Source organism: Lytechinus variegatus, chromosome 10 (genome assembly GCF_018143015.1).
Source record: "Lytechinus variegatus isolate NC3 chromosome 10, Lvar_3.0, whole genome shotgun sequence".
Lineage (NCBI taxonomy): Eukaryota > Metazoa > Echinodermata > Echinoidea > Temnopleuroida > Toxopneustidae > Lytechinus > Lytechinus variegatus.
This window is the reverse complement of record NC_054749.1, coordinates 15657649-15680596: the sequence shown is the minus strand read 5'-3', so window position 1 is coordinate 15680596 and position 22948 is coordinate 15657649. Positions and strand designations below refer to the sequence as shown.

The window sequence follows — 22948 nt, the reverse complement described above, 5'->3', positions numbered from 1 at the left end:
AGTTAATCAAAAATAGGCAATTTTATTTAAAATAATTTCTTTGAGTGCGCATTGGTTGCTATGGGAGGCCGTATCTTAGCAACCATTTGACCTTGGGGCAAAATATTTCAGATTTTTCCGTCAGACACTTGGGGCAACATTTGGTGCGAGTTTAAAGAAAATCGAAGAGGGTCGGGTGACAAGCATTGGTTGATTTGACATGGATTGACCCATATACAAGCCATTGTAGAATCATGGATGGTATATACTTTACCTTCTCAAACAAAATAAAAACAAAATGAACTAGATTCTGCAATTTACAGTGCAGTTATTTCCTTCATTAACATGCAACATTCAACAGATAAGAAAAGAGCACCACTAGACAAAAATCAATGAAAGGAACAAAGAGAATATATACTGATGACTTTTCAAAATAGTTCTGTTGTCATCTAAATATGTGTTGCACAGTCATGTTAAGTTGTGATGAGTTTCCAGACCCAGAGGTTTGGTGGGGCTACGTTTCATGGGGAAAAAAAGTTAGTGAATTTCACTGACGGATTCGCTCTGAGCCAATCAGATGCAAGGATTTTGGTAGCTTTCAATTACCAACTCCTTATTTTATATAAAATGCTCCCATGATTCTCTCTCTATAATCTTGTAGATAAAATTCAAAGGGATGGCCTAATAACCGCACAAAGAAATGAATTCTAAAGGAAAATGAGAGATAAAAACCCTGAAGATCTAGTCCTATTGAGATAAATATTATATTGTCATTGGGCCATTGAAACCTTGATTCTCAAAACTGAAACTAGTTTTAGGAAAACTCAGAAAAAGCTTGATGTTGGAGCTATGAGCCACCTTCTTTTGCAGAAAAGACTTCTCTACATGAATTAGGAGACTGTTTTCGGACAATATGGCCCCAAATCACAAAGTTGTGATTGTGACAATTGCCATATTTCTTGAATACAGCCTTTTCTGGGCTGCCCTCAACTGTTTTAATTTCAAGATATGAGGTTAAATACCCCAGTGACAATATATGATTTCTTTCTAACTATCCTCATTTCTTACCCCCACCCCACCAGCCAGAGAGGAAGCCTCCGATACCACCTCTGGCATTGGCAGCCTTCTTGGTCTCCAGCTTCTCCTCCAACGACGGGAATTCTAGATGGTTAAGAGCTATGTCAAAGAAGAGAGGCTTGCATGGGACAGGTTTGAAGGCTGGCGGGAAGGCCACGAGGTTAGGCTTGGCAGGGTCCACCTCAGAGGCCGAGCGGTAGTCGCCGAGTCGCTCACTGATTGGTGCCGAGGTGTCGGAAGATGACGAAGCAGCGATGCTGAGCTTGGCCATGCTCTCGCTGACCTCAGAGGAATCTGAGTTTGCGTAAAAAAGTTGGGAAAGGGAAGGGAAAAGGGGTTTAATACCATTTTAATTCCAATATACAAAGAAAATCAAAAATCATAAGAAGGATCTCAAGATATAATCACCCTCAATCAAATGAACACAAATTTCTGAAACTATTTGCATGATCAGAATTTCATGACAACTTTATATACCAAGCCACTGGAAAAAAAAGTGATGTGATATTCACTTTCCAAGGATGAAGGCTTAAAGAACCTTTAACAGATTATATCATAAAAAGCATTCATAAGCATGAAGTAATATAAAATCATCATTTGAATTGATTTCAAAAGTTTGTCACAATACACCTTAAAAATAAAGACTACATCAGCCATCAAAATGGAATCCAAACATTACTTTTAAAAGTATTTTTTTTCAACAGGAAAGCTACATTGTATTCTTACCTAATATAGAAGCAGCATGTGCTGAGTACTTGACACCATTTATCTGTTTTATTAGCTCATCTAGTTCAGTCAATTGCATCTGAAAGAGGATATTTAAAAAAAAAAACTTCAAAATCACATCTGTAATCTTGTCAGCAATTCCAGCTAACATATAATTTGAGAGACAAGAAATATTTCCACCATGACCGAAACTAAGTACATATATCTAATTTTCCAAGTGCTGTTCCAATACATTTCTGTCAAAAAATGAAAACAAACAATTTCTAATGCTGTGCTTTGTTTTTTGTTATATAATATATAATAATAATGTGACTTACAAAGCGCCAAATCCACTCTGTAGAGTGCTCAAGGCGCATAAAGAGCTAAGAGTTAAAAAAAAAAAGGTTTTAGAAGATTTTTAAAGTTTCGACAGAGGTACATTTTTTAATGTCTTCAGGAAGGCTTTTCCACAAAGTGGGGCATGCAAAAGCAAATGACCTTTTCCCCCAGGTTTTTAAAATTTTTGGAATTACAAGGAAGCCAGAAGTGGATGAGCGCAAAGACCTGCTTGGTCTGTAGTAATTGATAATTGAAAGACTGTATCTTGTACCAAAAGGATGAATTACCTGCACAGATACCTATTCATGGAGGATAAAAACTAGTGCAAAGTCTCGTACTTGTAGATCTCTGTTAAAAGGCTATTGCATGAAAGTTTCCTTAGAATGGGGGTAGCAAAAAATTTGTAGTGACCTCCATGAAATGCTTTGATGCGTCATAAGCAAAGCTGCCAACCTATGGAAGAGCAACTATAAACCATTCTGGACCTCCATCAAGACTTGTATATTCACAATCAAACCCATTTTTTTTCATTATCAATCAATCGAGCGCAAATCCACATCTATTCTGCTCTACAAGCAACAATGTGGTTGATTTTTTTTTTGGACTATATTGGATTGTTTCAGTGCTCTCATACATGTATGTATTCCTCTTTCCGTCTCTAATTTCACATGATTTTGATGCCTTTTTGTATTCCTCTCATATTTTCTGAACAAATACCAATACCTGATAGCAGCTCTGTGAAAGAGATAAATCATTTTGCTGTTCAAGATAAATGCCAGTTATGGAAACAATTCTGAATACATTCGTAGAGAATCCAAAAAAAAAAGTGTCTGTATGTATAAACAATGTGTGCCAACGAATCTGGAAGAAATTGTGTTATTGCTGAGAATTAACAAACTAAACTGATATTGTCAGCTCTTTTTTGAAGCAATACTAATACGCTACCCCACATGTGCTGATCTGTGTTGGTGATCTTAATTGCAAATGATTTTACCTTAATATATCGTAATTCCACAAAGTTCAGTCAACGTGACTGTACAGATCTAGATCTAGGATATGGGGACAATCAATGTTGGTTTTACAGACGTGGTTTACTACAACTACTTTCATTTATCTTGAAATGACTATACCTTGACAGGTCTTGATTTGATTGCTCTCCATTCTTTCTTGGAAGACTCAGCTCTTGACATGGCCCTCTCAAACAAAGCCGCTGCTTCTGTCCATTTCTTGGCTTGACTATACGACTGGGCCAGGTAAAAACACCTGTTCCAAGATTACAAAGATAATGCAAAAAAATAATACTAATTGCAATATAAAAACCTGGACTAAGGTAAGGTTTACACCTTTTTAGCTGCTTCCCTTTCATTAAACATACTTTCTGTGCTATGTTTGAACTGTTCATATTTTATTGCTTGCTTTTATCCTTAAAAATAGATTTAATTGACAAAATCGAATTGAAAAAAACCCATACCACATCAGCACAGGGGGTGAGTGCCCCCTCCCATACCTTGAATAGTAAATAAAAAGAGAAAAAAAATGGAGAAAAAGTAGAAAAGTAGAAACAGAGATCCCAGTCAGTCTGACACACTGGGTCTAAAAAAGAGCCAGAACATGTAAAATACCATAAGTGCTGTGCAATATAAAGCCTGAAAAAGAGTTGTCAGCGCCTGAAATCAGGCAATTGCCTGGGGCCAACGTCTCTGCAGAAGAATTTATAAAAAGGAGGTGTCAAGCCAGGGTAAGTCTATACTCCCTATATGAAGAAAATATGATATCATCTTTCAATCATTTTGCCCCCCCCCCCACAAAAAAACCCTAGGATGGTATTCTGTAACTCTTTCATAACTTTTGTCATAAATTTTGTCATTTCTCTCCGAGATGTGACACCGCTATGATTGTCACAAATCGGTATTCTGAACATTTTCTTTTCCCTGTCATATCTCTCAAAGTTCCCACCCATCTTTTCGGAAGCAAACCAATCAAAATCATCGTTAGTTCCCAGTTGGAGCCCTTCTAGCCAATAGGAAAGCCCATGGCAAGTAGGGCGTATCCCAAAAACAGTTGCTGGCATCGCGCAACTACGCGTATATTGATGCGCTTATTTACAAAGAGAGACAGGGAGCTGTGGAGGAGATGTAGAAAAGTAAGGAAAACAGAGAAAAAAGGGAGGAATAAATATGTAGGGCCTAACTAATTGTAGCATGAAAAAATAATTTTGAAAATTGTCATGGAAAATGAGTGAAACTAATACCACAATCTAATCTAAATAATTATGAAAATACTTACCTGATTTTCTTATTTACGAGATAACTCATACATCTACTTGATTTGCTAGTTCAGCCCTCTGGACTGCCATACCCGAAAAGAACTCCCAAGAATTTAAAAAGCGCAAGCGCGCCCTCTCCCGTTCAGGCTTACTACCCATGATCACCGCGCAATTAGCGTCCATCTTCCTCACCTTTCGCAAGCCCATACGTTGAAACATGTTGCTACGCAAGGCGGAGGGTCGGTGGGAGGGTATCAAGTAGATGTATGAGTTATCTCGTAAATAAGAAAATCAGGTAAGTATTTTCATAATTTACTTCAATAACTCCATACATCTACTTGATTTGCTAGACCAACACGGACTCAAACCGTAGGGAGGCATGTTTTCAATTGTAAGCCTAAGAAAATTTAAAAAACAAAAACAACGAAAATTAGGGAGAGGGGGAAAAAGCCGCAGCTGCTTTAAGCGCCGAAGCAGCAAATCTCGCCTCGCTGGACGGAATGTCCTTCAAGTAGAATGAAGTGAAGGAGTTAGTTGAGCGCCAAAAGGCGGCCCTCAAAATGTCCTCGAGAGGAATGCCCTGTATACTCAGGAATACTCAGTATCATGGGCCCTCGGCCTAGTGTCAGGAGAACAACATCACCAGCTGACTAGAGCGTAAAATTCGGAATTTGTTGAAAATTTCAACAAGAATCGTGATCGGAAAACTGAAGCTTTTAAGGCTCAGTAAGTGATCAATCGAACAATCTGAGAAGGCGAGATATCTCAGAAGCCTCCGCGTGGGAGAAAGCGCCCAGAATTCGATATCTGTCTCAAATGCGTGAGGGCAGAAAATCTGCAGAATTCTGATAGAGAGCTGTGGCAAAAAGTTACTAGCGGTCCGAAGGGGACCAGGAACGACGGAGAGTAGGGATTTAAGAAGAAAACCACTCGTAAGGCAGTCAAGGGTCGAGAAAGCGACTGAGTGCCATCCTGTTAATAAGGAATGCCGCGGACCTGCTGCCTATGTAGAATAAAGCAGTCTGGTCAAAACAGCTCAACCGGGCGTGTCAGAGAAACAGCGCGGTACACATCACGACAAAAGTGTGATAGACCGAGTGATCGAGAGAGAACTCAGGATCCCCTTTCTCCCATACTGATTGAAGCACCCATCTGAGGGTGCAGTGCCCGCGGTGGAAGAGGTGGCTTGGCTCAAGCCACCATCACCGAGAGAGCCCGTGAGGCTAGGCTGCGATGGCTGTCCGCTGGGCGGGGGAATCCCTAGCAGCAGCAAGTGTACGCCAGAGGGAGCTGGCGAAAAGTCTCTGTCATGATCTTACGTGAAAGCGACAATCAAGAGATGTTCTAACGAACAGACATCGCCAGATATGATACCTCAACTGTTACGTTCCCAACGGAATCGAATGAGGTAGCAACGGCCCTGTCCTATCAAGTTAGGGACGGGAACTGGCTAAGAGTGTCGATGTCCTCGCTTAAAGAAACAAGCGAAGGAGGAAGGAGACTTGAGGAAAGTAATCACAAAAATTTCCATCAGTCTGCGGTGAGAACCAGTTGTTTATGAAAACAGCCACAAGGCCTGGTCTCTCAGGTGATCGTAAGAGCAAGCACCGCCGGCGCCGGTTGCGGCAGCGTGGAACAGTCCGATATCGGAGAATAAGGAGTTCCAAAAAGCTGCGGGGGGCGGCAAAAATGACGCCCTAAGCAGCGGGGGATGAGAATCTAAGTTTCTAAAAGAAGAACTCCAGTGAAGTAAATCACTTACATGGAGAGACTCATCCACAGTCGGCCCGAGAGAAGGCGGGTCGTAGTGATCGTGGTTAGGAAGGCATAAGCATACATCCATCCACGGTTACATCATCCTCGGTCGCGCGGTGACCATGGCCACATGCATTGCATGGAAGGAGGATGAAAGCAGCATGCGAGGCGACTCGAGTGTGCCGAGTGAAAAAGTTTCTAAGTAAGAAGACGATTCGACAAACGGGCACGGTAAAGACATCCACCGTAGACCACTCCACACAAGGAGGGAACGGCGGAGACGCCCGCAAGTTTGACCCACATAGAGGGCAGTCTATAAGATAGACTGTTAGAGCTCGACCGATGGTCTGGCGGTGTACAGTTTGGTGTGAACTCGCCGACCCGGTACGGTGGGTGTGCCCAGAAAGTAGGCATAGAATGCCGACAGAGAATCCTGGGGCTTTAAACAAGTTTGAACACACGTACATAGCCAACAATCTCATGAGATGTACGGCGGTTACTTTCCTCCGAGATGATGTTTACCCAACCGGGAAAGACTCGGGGAACAGCTGTGAATGTCAACAGGAGGGATATCTAGCATATGAAAAGCTGATTCCCTCCAGGTATTCGGTGCGGGTGCTGCCGGCGGTGTCCGGGGGGACGACCGGTGATGGCAGCTCGGGCAGGGTTCGTACGAGCCGCCCGAATACGAGACAAATAGGTTAACATAACCATAATGCACCGGGTGGTGAAGGCATAGCGATTATTAAGCACAGGAGAACTTTTAATCGCCGTGACATTCAGATCCGATATACATACTCATAAGCTCGGAGAGCTATGAGATAGTGAGACATACCGCTGAGCGGTGATGGTGCTCATATCAGAGTCGCCCTCTCTTCAGCGGCGATCGCTGGAGAACGGGTGTCTGTACTAGCCCTGACTCTGGCCTTGCAAGGGTAGGAGCTAAGTAAGACAGGGCACCCTTACTTTCGAATAGAAAGTGAGGTTCAGGCCAGAAAACGACGGTCCCGTCGCCTGGGCGGACGGTCCTCGGACGTGATAGGTTGCCCTCTCAAAGCAGCCAAACATTCTCACGAGAGAAGTGCGGCATGCGGTATGTAAGAGATTCATACCTCCAATCTACGGGCCCGCTTAGGGGGTAGAATGGAGAGAGTTACCGCTGAAGGAGTCGTCGCCGTACGTGAGCTTGACGTAGAGGGCGAATTCGGGAGTACCTGCATAATAATCGCCCCCTCTTCCCCTGCCTCTGCCTTCTCGCTGGCCTCGAGAGACTTGAAAGTTTCGAGACGGCGGTGCCGGAGCCTGGCGCTTCCGGGCAGCAGCAGAGCGGGGGTGGGTTTGCACCCTCGGAGCTGGAGGCTTCCTCGTCGTAGGAGCCGCCTCGTCTAGGGCGACCCCGTCACTCTCCGAGACCCCCAATTCGGCCGATTGAGCTCGGAGCGCCTGAAGAGGCGGGGCGAAAAATAAGGACTCCCCTGCTTCATCAATACCCCCGCTCGGAGGGTAGATGTGAGGTAGATACTTGTCAAGCAGCGCCTGAGCGCTTACTGAAGAGTCGACCGCGGGATAGGGGTTATCCTCGCACTGGCCGCCTTCGAAGAGACTCCTCATAAAGGGAGTCTCGCTCCATGGACTGAACCGGGAGGTTGTCCCCATGACAAGTTTCCTCCCCTGGAGGAGCTCCGAGAGCCGCGGGAGCCGTACGGCCTCTCGGCCGGCTCTCATGAAGGCAAGGGAGTCCAGTAAGCGCCGGGGTGGCCACGCGTGTCGGCTGGGACACGTGCTCTGAGATCGACGAAAATGCTGGAAAGCACACGCGATCTTGAGGTGCCCGGTTAGCCGGTGCACTGGCTGGCGATTTAACAGAATCGCTCGAGGATTTCCCGGGTGTCTGGTGGTTATTGCCCACTTGTCTCGCTTGATGCTCGGGGGCATCAGCGGGGTGAGTAGACGTCGAGGGTGGGGTGAACCCGCACTGCTCGAAAGCAGAATGTAGCAGCATGAATAGCTGTGACATCTGACCACCGACACAAGGGTCTGAAGGAGGAACGCCCATGGCAACAGGGCTGGCCGACCTCTCCTTCGACCTCTTCTTCTTCTTCTTTTTGCGGGCTCCGCCGGCGTGGCCGGGGCAGAAGGCACAAGAGGCACGGGTGATTTCTTACGATTTGCCGCCCCTGGCAGGGCGGCCGCCAACAACGAAACTTCACCCGAATCTGACGGGGTCAGATTGTGGTCACAGTCTGATGTGTGACGCCTCTCGCGGTAGCAGAATGTAGCAGCATGAATAGCTGTGACATCTGACCACCGACACAAGGGTCTGAAGGAGGAACGCCCATGGCAGCAGGGCTGGCCGACCTCTTCTTCTTTTTTGCGGGCTCCGCCGGCGTGGCCGGGGCAGAAGAAGGCATAAGAGGCACGGGTGATTTCTTACGATTTGCCGCCCCTGGCAGGGCGCCCGCCGACAACGAAACTTCACCCGAATCTGACGGGGTCAGATTGTGGTCACAGTCTGATGTGTGACGCCTCTCGCGGTAGCAGAATGTAGTAGCATGAATAGCTGTAACATCTGACCACCGATACAAGGGTCTGAAGGAGGAACGCCCATGGCAGCAGGGCTGGCCGACCTCTCCTTCGACCTCTTCTTCTTCTTCTTATTTTGCGGGCTCCGCCGGCGTGGCCGGAGCAGAAGAAGGCACAAGAGGCACGGGTGATCTCTTACGATTTGCCGCCCCTGGCAGGGCGGCCGCCAACAACGAAACTTCACCCGAATCTGACGGGGTCAGATTGTGGTCACAGTCTGATGTGTGACGCCTCTCGCGGTCAGGGGCTGGGCGATCTCTGCCGATGCTATCACGGAGGACGTCTTATACGACAGAGAGCCTGACCTGTGCCGGGGGGAGAGAACCGCACTCTCTCCCCGGACTTCCGGTGACCCGGTAGCCGGTGGGTCGCATAGCCCTTTGGGTGCTGCGGCGGCAGGACCTGGTTTTAGGCTTGGAAGCCTTGGCTACCACTTTTTTCTTTGTCCGAGACCGTGGCACCACAGTCTCGGCCTTCCTACTCTTAGCATCCGACCGCAAATTCGGAATGCTGATTGACGCAACCTCATACTCACCGCCGCCGGAGGAAGCGGCCGACTTCTGTAAACTTGCAATCGGGACGGTCCCCGTGGAGGGCACCAGGTCCTCTGGGGCTGTGTTAGTCCCATTCATCGGTACCTCTCTCTACCCTGAAAAAAGAAAAACAAGAATTTTTCTTTTTTTTTTTTTTTTTATTATTACAAAGATCTCGCTTAGATTAAAAGTGGAGACCGGAGTGGTCTTTCCCTCCTCCTATAAGAAATTTGTTTGAGCAAACAGAACAAATCAAAAGGGGAGGGGTAGGGAGGAAGAAGAACCTAAGAATAGTTTAGGTATCTGCCTGTAAGAAAATAGAAAGGAGGTCGGAGACTTTGAAAAAAGAAACTCCTACAAGGTTCCCCTACTATATTCTCTTTTTTTTTTTTTTTTTGTGCCCGAAGGAAAAAATCGAAGCAAGAATTCAAAAATGAATGCAAGCTCAGAAGGGAACGAAGTTTCCACCTGCGAAGAAACACAAAAACAAGAATTTCAGAGCAGGAAGAAAAGGGATTGAGAGACAAACAATTCCAGATAAGAGAAATTTTACGATAATTTCCAAGAGGAAAAACGTAACCTCCTGTGGAAAGGTAAAGAAATTCAGAACAGGAGGAAGGAGGAACGTCTCTAGTAACGATTTCAAGAGGAAGAACGACACAGAAAATCCTCAAAAAAGAATCGTAGAGCCCGCCTGTCGAAGTAAAAAATATAAGACTAGGAGGGGAGAGGGAATTGAACGAAGAAAACAATTCCGGGAAAGGTCAAAAAATTCCTAACAGGAAGAAGACCCCACCTGTAAAAAAAATTTTTTTTTTTTTTTTTTTTTTTGGGGGGGGGGGGATTGAATAACCAATCAATCAAGTTATAATTGCGTAAGTCGAATTAAACAATCCCAGAAGAGAAAAAGGGCTTTAAGTTCCGTCTGTGAATAAAATATTAATCAAGAATTTTATTCAGAACAGAAAGGAAAAGGAATTGAGCTTTAAGATCCGCCTGTGAATAAAATATCAATCAAGAAATTTATTCAGAACAGAAGGAAAAGGAATTGAGCTTTAAGATCCGCCTGTGAATAAAATATCAATCAAGAAATTTATTCAGAACAGAAAGGAAAAAGAATTGAAGAATTAATCAATCAATAATCAATCGAAAATCTTAATAAATCAATTCCGGAAAGCAAGGAAGGAACAGAGTTGAAGATCCCAACCTGCAAAAAGAAATAACAATAACACCCTCGACAACAAAGTGTAAAGGCTGTCTAGAATTTAATTCAAAAACGGCACCAAAAACCACCACACTTTGAACGTGAAGAACAATAACCATGGCAGGAGGTGAAGGCTTGCTGCCACGTAGGCAGGCCAAACTTGGTGCCTCGCGAACGCGCTAGCGATGCGGCGCGACGAGAACCCAAACGTTAGGAAAACAATTTAAGTGTCACCAAAAACACGCTAAAAAGTCGCGCCGGGTGTAAATTCTGAACACAATCTTACACACAAACGGAAAGATTGAATTTAAAAGGGAGAATGCACAACAGATAAGCAAAAATAATATACCAAAGCTCAAAAAAGATTTGAGCTTTAGGAGACTTATCTGAGCACGTCTTGACAGATGGCTTGCCGAAAGCAAAAGAGGAAGATGGACGCTAATTGCGCGGTGATCATGGGTAGTAAGCCTGAACGGGAGAGGGCGCGCTTGCGCTTTTTAAATCCTTGGGAGTTCTTTTCGGGTATGGCAGTCCAGAGGGCTGAACTAGCAAATCAAGTAGATGTATGGAGTTATTGAAGTAAATATAATTGTTTGCTTGACATTCAGTCGGCAGGGTATCGGGATATATAGTACTAAAAGATATGACAAAATTTATGACTGCTACCCCCCTGTCATAACTTTTGTCATATCTTTTGCTTGTATAAAAGGATTACGCGCATTTAAAGCCGCGTATTTTTGCTGCGCGCTAAAAAGAGACAAAATTTATGACAATTTTTGTGACAAAAGTTATGACATCCACCAGAATACCGATTTTGTCATATCTCTGAGATAAGATGAAATATGGAGAAAAGACAATGTTCAGAATACCGCCCCTGGCATCCCTGAATTAGCAGCAGTTCGAGATATACAAACTGTCATGACACCAAGAAACTAAGCTAAATATTACATAATAACTGATAAAAGAAATTTGATATTTGATTATTATGTACAATAGTCCCCCCAAAATATACTTTCTCTTTATTTACAGGAGAATGGCCATTCGATAAAGTATGCCTAGACCAATATCAATACGTGACAACCATATGAACACAAGTTCTAAATCTTTACATAATACAATTCAATATCCACATTTTATATTGGATAGCATTAAATAGAAATAGTAATATTAGACTCACCTATATGCCTTGAATTTTAATGTTTTAGCTTCTACCTCTTGTTGCAAATCTACATCACCTTCTAAGCCAGGCAGTTGCGGAATTTCTGATAGATTCTGAAAATGCCAAAACACAAAGGGATAAGTAAAAAAACAATGATGGACTAGGGCCCGTCTTCATAGAGTTATGATTTATCCAATCAATCGTAATTCTATGGAAATCCATCAATGTCAAAAAATTTTCTACAGGAAATTTGCAGTGTCCTTTGTAAACAAAGAGAAGCGCAGTGAATTTTCATGAAAACAATGAATGCATGAATATTCATCATAGGAAATATTTTGAACAAACATGCATAATAGATGTTGACATTGCAGCCGCCCATAGTTGTGATTGATCGGATCAATCGCAACTCTTTGTAAGATGGGGCCCCTGGTGGGTGTTTCATAAAGCAGAGCTGTCAAACTAAACTGGAACATGTTAGTATTTATTTATTTGGGGGGCTGGGGGCTTCAGCACCCCCCTTTTTCCCATAACCGTGTACAAAGAAATTACCATATGATTGTGATTTTTTGCAAGGTCAGCCCCTCCCACTTTTGGCTCAGCCCCCCCCCCCCCCACTTTTTTCTGCAGCCCCTGTATTGGTAAAAAAATATTTCATAACAGTACAAAAGCCTACAACTAACAAAATGAGTATAAAAGACAGTGATCTTTAACAAACGCTAAACAAATGCCAATCTGTACTATCTATTAATAGAGCTACTACCCCCTATCCCCAACCCAACAGAGAAAATAACTGAGAAACAAAGTACAAATAGTAATAATAACTAACTCACCTGTAATATAATATCATATAACCTAATAAGATCTTGAGGTTTGGTTCGTTTCTGGTTGGAGCTCTCCTGTTCTCCGTCCTCCCTTGTTTGTAGGTTGGCCTTGAGGGCGTCAGCCAGGAGGATGTTGCGCTCTATCGTACTGGTAAGCCGGATGTAAGTGAGGTATGTATGCAAGTATTGGGTGGTGGATACAGGGCCGTCCTGTCGCTGGCCTTTGGATTTAGCACTCTGAAAGAGAATGATGGATGAAAATAAACAATATCCTGGTAAGAGGAATACATGTGAGACGACAATCGTGAAGATAGAAATAAAGGTGACAATGATAGAGATGATGATGATACTAATGATCATTATCATCAGCTTAAAGGTCAAGTCCACCCCAGAAAAATGTTGATTTGAATCAATAGAGAAAAATCAAACAAGCACAATGCTGAAAATTTCATCAAAATCGGATGTGAAATAAGAAAGTTATGACATTTCAAAGTTTCGCTTATTTTCAACAAAATAGTTATATGAACAAGCCAGTTACATCCAAATGAGAGAGTCGATGATGTCACTCACTCACTATTTCTTTTGTTTTTTATTGTTTGAATTATACAATATTTCAATTTTTACGAATTTGATGATTAGGACCTCCTTGCCTGAAGCACAAAATGTTAAAATAATGGAATTCCATGTGTTCAGGGAGGAATGAAACTTCATTACACGTGACAATGACGAGAAAATGAAAATATTTCATATAATAAATTACAAAAGAAATAGTGAGTGACGTCATCAACTCCCTCATTTGGATGTAACTGGCTCGTTCATATAACTATTTTGTTGAAAATAAGCGAAACTTTAAAATGCCATAACTTTCTTATTTTACATCCGATTTTGATAAATGATATGCTTGTTGAATTTTTCTCTTTTTATTCAAATCAAGTTTTTGTTGGGGTGGACTTGTCCTTTAATGAGCTAGTGATAATGGTGGTGTTGTTGTTGTTGATGATGATGAAGAATGAACAGACGATGAAACTAACAAAGATTTCCAAACTTCATCAATCATGTACCATTCTGGTCACCTGGTCTATACAAAGCCTCCCGTTCTTAGAATTTGAATGATTTGGCGGGAGAGCTTACGCAACATCTCCGTTTGAAAATGTTAGTGCTCTTCCTAATGAAAAATTGCAAATCATTTGAGAATAGTTGATCATGAGCAAGCCATGGCTTATGTTCATCTATCAATTAATTACGCAGTATTTGCCGCATCTACTGCATGTTAGAAAGAATGGGGAATTCCTGAATATACATACTGGATCTGCTTTGAGCTCTTCCCGTATAATCTGCAGAGAATCTTTACATTGCATCAGTAGACTCTCGTAGACGGAGACCTTGCTCTCAGAATCCATCAGCTCGGACGCCACCTGCTGCTCGTTCTCTTGGCACGTAAGAAGGAATGCTCGGACTTGCTCGTTCCTAACAGGTACAGTACGCCCTCTCCAGGTGACCTCGCTAAGGGTTGCTGCTTGTTTCTCTCGGGTTTGGGCAAGAAGACTCTGATGAAGAAAGGATTTTTTTGGTAATAGATTATACATATTTTTCTGTATTTTGTAGGACACGGAATGAATGAATTCCTTGTATTACTGTCAACATAAAAATATAGGTGTTAAAATTTTTAATTGAACTTTACAAATACACATTTACCTCCCTTTAAGAAAACTCAATTTACTCTCTTGTAAATAAATACCAGTTGTGGTAACAATCTCAAAATGAGTTTGAAAAGAATCCATTAAATCTACTACCCAAGTGATTGTATGTATAAATAAAAAATATGTGCCAAGTCGCTCTGGAAGAAAATGCGTGATTGCTGAGAAATGAGCACAATAAGCACAGATTTCCATCAAATGTCATGTATCTTTCTGAGCACTGTCTCACATATGGTTTTTTGTGTTAGTGATCATCAAAATTATCAGTTTTCAGCTACGATTTCATGAATTCACAAAGATAAGTTTAGATTAATGTACCAGATCTAGATATATAATATGGTGACAATTGACCTTGATTTCAAAGACTGTCTCATGAATTAATTGTTTGCTGCAACTACTATCTTTACCTTTAAGGAAAAGAGCAACATATTTATAACAAGAAAGAGATCAAAATATTTTACATAAAGGGGTCAAACATTTGGAACTCCCAAGTCTTTTGAAATGAAGAAAAGATTCTTGTTCAACAAATAACCTGCAAAGTGCTAATTCTGAATGGAATTTATTCAAAGAAAATACAATAAAGAAAACAAACAACAATGCCAAACATACAGGTAAATCTTCAGGTTTTTCTTGGAAGCAAAATGTTTCATAGAATAAACAAGTTGAAATAAAGCCTGTCTGTAATATTCAAAGGCTTACTTCACCCAAACAAGAAATTGATTGAATACAAAGAAAAAAGCAACAATTCAAAACCTTATCAAAATTGGTTGTTAAAAAGGAAAATTATGACAACCTAGAGGTATCACAAATAAATATTGATATCGATTGATATGCAAATGGGATATCAAATGATGTCGTGCAAATCTAAACTTACATCTATATTAGTTGACATTTGACCACCGGACTTCAACCTCATCTGCACCAAATCATTGATGGCGCTCTCATCTCCTATGTTGTATGCACAGTATCGTATACTGGGCGAGATCTCCTCGACACGCTGAAGATAAACTGCACGCTGCTCTTCGTTGAGGGCGCTTGCCAATTTTTCATAAATGGTCCTGGGGAAATATTTGGAAGGAAATAATAATTTTCACTAGATTAATCATCCGATAATGCATCATGTTTTACACCCCTAATGTTTTCAAAATCTTGAGGACTTTGACTTTCATTGATGTTTCACTGATTCACAGTATGATAATTAAAGAACTTGAAAGATGAAGTATCTGAGGCATGGATGCATTGTAATAATCATGACAACAATAATTATTGGCTTTTATTCAGCACGAATCCAATCTATAACTGCCCAAAGTCGCTTCACAATTATTACTACCCGCTCACTGGATTCATAGCTCTTTTAGCAGCCTGTAAGGCTAAACCAACTACAGAGAAGCTTGTTTCCTACCGGTACCCAATTAGCACCCGAGTAAGAGTGGCAAAATATGGATTGACATCTTGCCAAAGGATGCTAGGCCATGGTGGGATTCTAACAGAGGATCCCACAACCTCTGATCACAAGGCGAGAGCCAGAACCCGCTACACCACGACGCTTCAAAGCATTCATAATTAGGAAACAAGAAAGATGATTTCACTTCTCGGATGTATAGTGGTTCTCAGTTATCAAAGGGAACTATTCATAGGGGATAGATCTAAACAATTATTAACTCATAGTAAAAGGTCCACTGCAAAGACCTGCAAATTAAAATAAAGAGGCCAAAAATGAAAATAAAGAGGAAAAAAAAATGAGGCCAAAAAAGTGCAATCTTGTAAACACATCCATCAACTGTCTAGCTACTAAGGAGTGACATGCTTAGAACAGTTTGTGATAGCTTGCAAGAATGATGGGGGGGGGTTTACACTCTTATAATTACCGTAAATGGATGCAAATGCAGGTGAGATAAGAACACTTACTTGGCTTCACTTAAAGTCTCTATGCAGTTATCCCACTTCTCTTCTTCAAACAACAGCATCCCCTTCATCCATCCAAAGTAAGCCTGAAAGATTGCAAACAAAGATAAATATCTATCAACTTGTCCAGTCCAGGGGTGTGTTTCATAAAGCTTTTGGTAATGTTTACGGTTGTAGTACTAGTTTAAGTGCCATCTCGAGGCGAGAAGTGCATAATCATAGTAACTCATAGTTGCAAATATATGAGAGTACAATATTTAATATTGTAATGTATGGGATTTATAAATTCAGACAAGAACAAATTCAGAAGTCCTGCATGGTAATCATTTTTTTCATTACCGGTATATTGAATGTCAAAAGTATATGAATTTCTATTTCATTGTTCTATCAGTCTGAAGGAAGTTGTGCTGGTGAGAAATTGGCATTGGTCAGGTAACCGTGGAAAGTTCAATTCGACTCAGGGCTCGCACAAACGTATTCCACACATGCCAATATTTGGAAATGTAAACTCTGGACAGCCAATGGCCAGGGGTCCACTGAGCCCCTGGTGGGTTCAAGAAGGAAGTTCCCCCGAAAACTTAAACCCTTAATAGTCTAGGCTAATTGGGGTGTATCGAGGACTGGGGTGGCATAAATGGGTCTATGGCAATTATTCCCACCATTTTTCTTTTTCTCACAAGGAATTTTAGAAATCAGAACATCCTGATTTTTTGGCTCTTTTGAAAGTTGAAAAATAACGGACAGTTGGTAGGCCTGATATTTATAAAGATGTTACTTCCATAATTCAGCGCTATCACATGAGAAATCAGGAAAGCATTTTTGTTTAATGTTGAAGGTCGACAGCAATTGATATGGTCCGTATATATATATATATATATCTTACATGTATGGTATTTGCGAGTAATACATATATTCCCGTAAATACGAATTGTTTTTGGAATGGTTATGACAGACAAGCAAAGTCTACATGAGTATTCATTGATGGTGCAGGCACAATTCCACTACGGAGGCCGTAAAGCGTGTCAAAAATACTACAGGTAGGTGGTTTGAATAAAACTGCTGTTTTCAACTCGCCGTACGGACGCCTCAGTGAAAATGTGACTGCAGCATTAGGCACACACACCTTGGCCTCAAGCTTGGACCTTGCATCGCATTTGTCACTCTGAGAGAGTGCCTCCAGCTCGGAAGCAAACTTGACAGCCTTCCTAAGTCTAGACATGACATGGAATCTCTTCCTAGGTTCCGTGTTGCCTTCCGTCTTGAGTTGCATGGCATAGGCCCACGCCCTCTCAGCACACACCAGTGGGAGATACAGAAACCTTCACACAGAGATACAAAAAAAAATATTTGGAATCTGGATCAAACTTTAAAGTTTCAAGATAAATGCCAGGAGGGTGTTTCACGAAATGTGACTTTGAGTCAAGCTTAAATGATGATGCCAACATTATATGTACATGTGATGAGCAATCTCATCGATTAATAAGCAGTAGTATGTGTCATCTTAGCATGATTTCATCAGTGATTTTACGAACTGGGTCAAACCTCAGCTGGTCTCCATAACATGATTTCGAGATAATCGCGTTCAAAGTTTGGTTTTCAGACCTTCATAACTTCACGCTTTGAAAGAAACCCGATCAATTATTTATACTGATTTAAAGCACACATTCTATTCTTTTATAATAATTTTGTCCGCAATTCAAATTCATTCTCTCAAAATTTTAAATAAAGTGCATGTATGCATTTCAGAAGCTGTTAATTTTTCCCCAAAACAGGGGGTTTGAGTCACTTCGTAAATCATGCGGACTGTTTTTAGCAGCACAAACCACGGTTTGAGCCAGTTCGTAAAATCATCCATGCCATGCGCATGATTTTTTTAGAGGCACAAACCCTGCACAAACCACATACACACAGCATCTTGGTCGGGTCTTGGACCTGTGCGCGCCATTCCAGAGACTTTACAGTACACAAAGTATGGTTTCAGCCAGTTCATAAAATCAAAGGAGGGGGTTGAGCGGTTTGTAAGAAATTTAAATGTGTCTTATTCTTTAAATACAAATTTCGATCTGAAAATTGGCAAATCAATAGAGTGAATTACAGGCTTTTAGAATATGCAAAAAATGAATATCCAAAATTTGATCGAAAATCAGGTTTAAGCCGGTTCGTGAAATCACTGATGATTTGACCATGCCTTTTATACATGTAAGTGATGCCTTTTATACCACATGCAACTGGGAATTTAAGTGCGACTTTATCAATGTCACACTTTACTCTACGTAAAAACACCCCCTGATGTAGTACCAATCTAAAAATTACAAAGCCAATCCTCACATTTCAGCATTCATAATACAATGGGAGATGCAAGAATACCGAAGTGAAAGACGCATTGCAGGAAGGTATCTTGATGTAACATTTACACTTGCATATGACATAATAAAAGTAGTGGAAAAATGAGCCCCTACTAGCAGATAATAAATTAATCAGAATAACCTATCTCTCAATCTATCTCACATATTAGGTTAGAAATGCATGTCATTCTTACCTGACATCTGTGACAATATCATCTTTGATTTGCCTTTTCACAAATTTGTTCCTATTTCCATATGAAAACTTTAAGGACTTTCGGACCCGTCTCAATCTTCTGGAACAGTAGCTCCTAAGAATGGAAAATTAAAAGTTGAAACGTTTTGTAAGTGTTAAAAGAAAAAAATAGAATATTGGTGCTTTCAAAGTGCATAACACATAGCAAGATCGAATTTTACTACGTAATAATTCAAAGAGGGCAATGCATCAATAAAGTGGATTTGATTCTATAAAAAAATAATAAAAAAGGTTAAAAATAAAAAAAATCATCGAAATCGAACAAGACAGTTAGTGCTGTTATCGGTAAGAAAATTCTCTTGTTGAAATCTCGGTCGACATATCGGAAAAAAAAGAACCCTTAACGATATCGACAAAACATAATGCACCTTTTTATGCATTGATTAGCAATGTCACTCATCAAATGTAAATGATTACATAACATATTTAGCATAAAGAGTATGTACATCCCCACCTTTCACGTTAGCATTTTAGGGCTGAAGTTTTTAATCAATAATTTGGGTTTTTTGTGGACAACATTATGAGCAGTCAATGACTTTCGCCTATTCGCCATTTTGATATCTTGTTGTACATCGCCAATCATAGAGGGCAGCAACACAGAGCCATGTGCTGCCTTCTACATTAGCTGGTACTGGTACTTTTTGGTCACTAAATTAAGTCTACTTGCGCTTGTGAATGTCTTTGATACTATCAAGTAGAGTTGAGTGCGGTCATCATGTTTGGATTGTCATGATTATAGCGAAGTGAGATCGTGTTTTGTGGCTACAAAGTATTCGCATTTTGTTGAGATTTTGGAGTAATTTTTGTTGCTGTATCTGTTGCTGTACCTGTGCATTTAGATGAAATAAAGTTTTCCTTAGTTTCTGTTTGAAAAGTCACTTTGCAAAGGCCGTTTCCGTTAATTTCGTCCATTTTCCGCAATTGCGGAAAATCACTGACATGTTCTTACATAGCGGGTACAATCGACAAAGAGAAAGAGGTTATCGATTATCACATGGCCAAAAACATTCGATAACAGCACTAAAGACAATACAGATATTTGCACATTCATCTTATTTCACAAAAATATGCACATTCCGCTTCGTATGCAAATGAGGGAACCAATTACATCACTCACCCATGTTAATATATTGAAGTAAAAACATCAGCCCCGTCAAGCACAATGGCTAATGAAGGACATTTAATTGACAAGAAATGCTGCATGAATTAAAAACTGGGATAAAAAAATTGTAATGCCCATTGTTCTTAATGAAAATAAACTCGACATATCTTTACCTGTATCTCTGGTAATCACCATGTCGCAATCCATGTTGTAATTGGGATTCTTTGATGATACTCAGGACTAGAAAAGAATGAACATGTTAAGGATCGACATAGAGACAAACTGAGATTGCTTACTTTTCAAAGACCTAGCAACATCATACAAGTGGAATGCCTCTGGCCATCTCACCTGCATCACGCAGTTCAATATAGCAGCAGTGCTGACTTTGAAAACTACTCTAACTCACACAAGATGTTCAGTGATACATGGTTACTCTTATGTCCACTTTTTATGAACTAGACCAATAAACTTACAGAGATATGATGGTTATTCAACAAAAAACCCCAACATGGCCAAAGTTCATTGACCTTACATGACCTTTGACCTTGATTGTGTGACCTGAAACTCGCCCAAGATGTTCAGTGATACTTGATTACTCTTATGTCCAAGTTTCATGAATCAGATCCATAAACTTTCAAAGTTATGATGGTAATTCAACAAATACCCCCAATGTGGCTAAAGTTCATTGACCTCACATGACCTTTGACCTTGATCATGTGACCTAAAACTTGCACAGGATGTTCAGTGATACTTGATTAATACTCTAATGTCCAAGTTTAACGAACTAGACCAATAAACTTTCAAAGTTATGATGGTAATTCAACAGATACCCCCAATTTGGCCAAAGTTCATTGACCCTAAATGACCTTTGACCTTAATCATGAGACCTGAAACTTGCACAAAATGTTCAGTGATGCTTGATTACTATTATGTTCAAGTTTCATGAATCAGATCCATAAACTTTCAAAGTTATGATGGGAATTCAACAGATACCCCCAATTCGGCCAAAGTTCATTGACCCTAAATGACCTTTGACCTTGGTCATGTGACATAAAACTCATGCTCATTGGCAGTCGACTGCCAATCAGGATTAAAAAAATACTTGCATCTGCCGATAGATATCAGGAATCGCAATATATTTGTTTTAATCGATAAATATCATATAAATTACTTTATATTTATCAACCGAAACAAATATTTCACGAATCGTGATTTTTATTGACAAATGCAAGTATTTTTAAATCTAAGTTGCAGCTCTGCACGCGTGTTACCGCGTGTGTATCTAGGTACGTATCAATAACAAAAGAAATCAAAATGGAGGAGTAAACAGACGGGTAAGTGAACGCTCTTGCTCTTAACTTCTTTCAATTTTTATCATTATTAGCGAATGAAAAGTACTAAAGAATGCTTTAAATGGGAGTAAACATAAAACTTGCCCATGTATGGTCAGTTCCCCCAATTCTGCGCGGTCTCCCAAGTCTGCGCACCCGCGTATCTGCGCGATTCTAGTAAAAGAAGATATGCAACAAGCACGAACTTTACACATTCAATGCATAGACAGGTATTCATAAAAAATCCGACTCAAAATTGTGGAAAAATAATGAATTCAGGGCATTTCATGTGACGGTCTCAAAATGCAGCCTTTTGTCATCAAAATCTCTGAATCGTGTGCAAAGTGAATGAGTGCGCAGACATCGGGTACCATTTTTTTTTTCAATCTGAAAATGACTGCCCAAGGTTTTTTCCAAGGAAATCATATATTTCTTTCAAATTTTTATGAGATATTTGACACACTAACTCATTATGATGTAAGAAACATTATGAACTGAAAGATTTTGTTAAATAAGAAGAAATTCATGTTAAATCTTAACTCAAATTGTAAGGTGCGCAGACAAGTTGGGGCCCACCATCATAGTATACATAACTTTGGGCGAAAAACTAAAACTGGTGATTTAAGTCTAGGTTCAACCACTTGTTCACTGCTACCATCCTGCCTGTGGGGAATCTACAGGTAGGACTATGGTATGCCAATGCTGTACATAGCACACACTTTGAAAAATCATTAAAATATCACTTTTGTGACCAAAATTACTGATTTCCATACAGTTGCAAATTATTTTTCATTAGTTACTTGGGAATAATTTTTGTATTCACCAGAGCGCTCAAAAACTTGAATTTTGGGCATATTTTTTGTGTACGCCCTCTATTGGTGGAAAGTAATATGGCAAGAAAATTTTCATTTTTTAATTTCAAGAATTGAATTTACATAAGAGCCAAGTTATATGATGAATGCCTGTAATGAAAACTGACAGTGTAAGAAAATCAAGCATTTGTCCCATATAAAAATAGAAATTAAGCCAAACATTGCCACCATTATTTTGCCACATATAAGATATAACTGAGAACAAGGTTATATTATAATCTTGTTCATTGAATGAGTGGGTTCAACACGGGTAATCCTGTCCGCTACGGAAAGGCATGTAAAGCAAATCCAGGCGTTTGTGGGGAGTGACTCCTTATGTACAGTATATGACTTTCAGTCCCCAATACGCCCCAGGGCCAGGCTGGTCTATCTCACTCAGCACAGCCAGGCAGGAGCCTCACTCAGTCTCAGACATGCAATCTGTTAGTGTTACTCAAATTCACGTCGGTTCACAAAAATCAGACACTGCAAGTGCACATCATCATGGACTCTCTACTTTAAATTTGCTCTCTGGATAAATTACAGGCACAAGTTGTTTGAAATTAACATTCACAACCATTCTAAGGTCATATCTACGTCATATTCTGTTCAATAATAAAAGGATACCCTCAAGAGTAAACGTCGGGTTTTGTCCAGATTGTGCCACATCAGTCACGCTCTCCCCTTCCCCAGCCATGTTGCATGTGCCAAAATTTAACGTAGATGGCGCAGCGCAGCTCGATCATTTGAAAACTAGCTACTAAAATATTTTTCCACAAGAAGATTCTACGGAATCTTCGAGGAGTCAAAGAAATACTTTCAACTTCCGAAGGGCCAAGGGAGGAGAGAGCCCTTTATTTTTTTTTTCAAATTAAAATTTCGTAGTCCTTTGGTCATTGGCCTTGTTGCTCACTCTGAAAATACAGAGATAATAAGAAAATTTTGTTATTTCCCACTCAGAAGCATGCCTCGTGGGGGGTGGGGGTGGTCACTCATGAAATAAGGCATACCGTGGGATTTTTAGGTACTGGTCTGAAAGTATA

General features: G+C 40.7%; 1 protein-coding gene across 1 annotated transcript; it reads right to left on the bottom strand.

The window, feature by feature from the left end:
- Positions 1–215: 215 nt before the first annotated feature.
- LOC121422384 (signal recognition particle subunit SRP68-like) lies at positions 216–22638 on the bottom strand. The gene is made up of 12 exons (XM_041617390.1): positions 22533–22638; positions 19897–19963; positions 18563–18676; positions 17147–17342; positions 16027–16109; positions 14993–15176; positions 13726–13968; positions 12431–12658; positions 11619–11713; positions 3231–3363; positions 1783–1861; positions 216–1350 (listed from the first exon to the last, which is right to left on the bottom strand). Exons 1-12 carry the CDS (start codon positions 22600–22602, stop codon positions 1037–1039), a joined length of 1806 nt encoding a protein of 601 aa, XP_041473324.1. The 5' UTR covers positions 22603–22638; the 3' UTR covers positions 216–1036.
- Positions 22639–22948: the final 310 nt, after the last annotated feature.

Excerpts from the sequence above, each read along its gene's own strand:
- LOC121422384 (XM_041617390.1), bottom strand. The coding sequence starts at position 22,602 with ATGGCTGGGGAAGGGGAGAGCGTGACTGATGTGGCACAATCTGGACAA. Across the intron at positions 12,659-13,725 it reads AAGAGCTCAAAGCAGATCCA|AGTGCTAAATCCAAAGGCCA; the intron begins GTATGTATATTC and ends ATTCTCTTTCAG. Across the intron at positions 11,714-12,430 it reads TATATGATATTATATTACAG|AATCTATCAGAAATTCCGCA; the intron begins GTGAGTTAGTTA and ends TGGCATTTTCAG.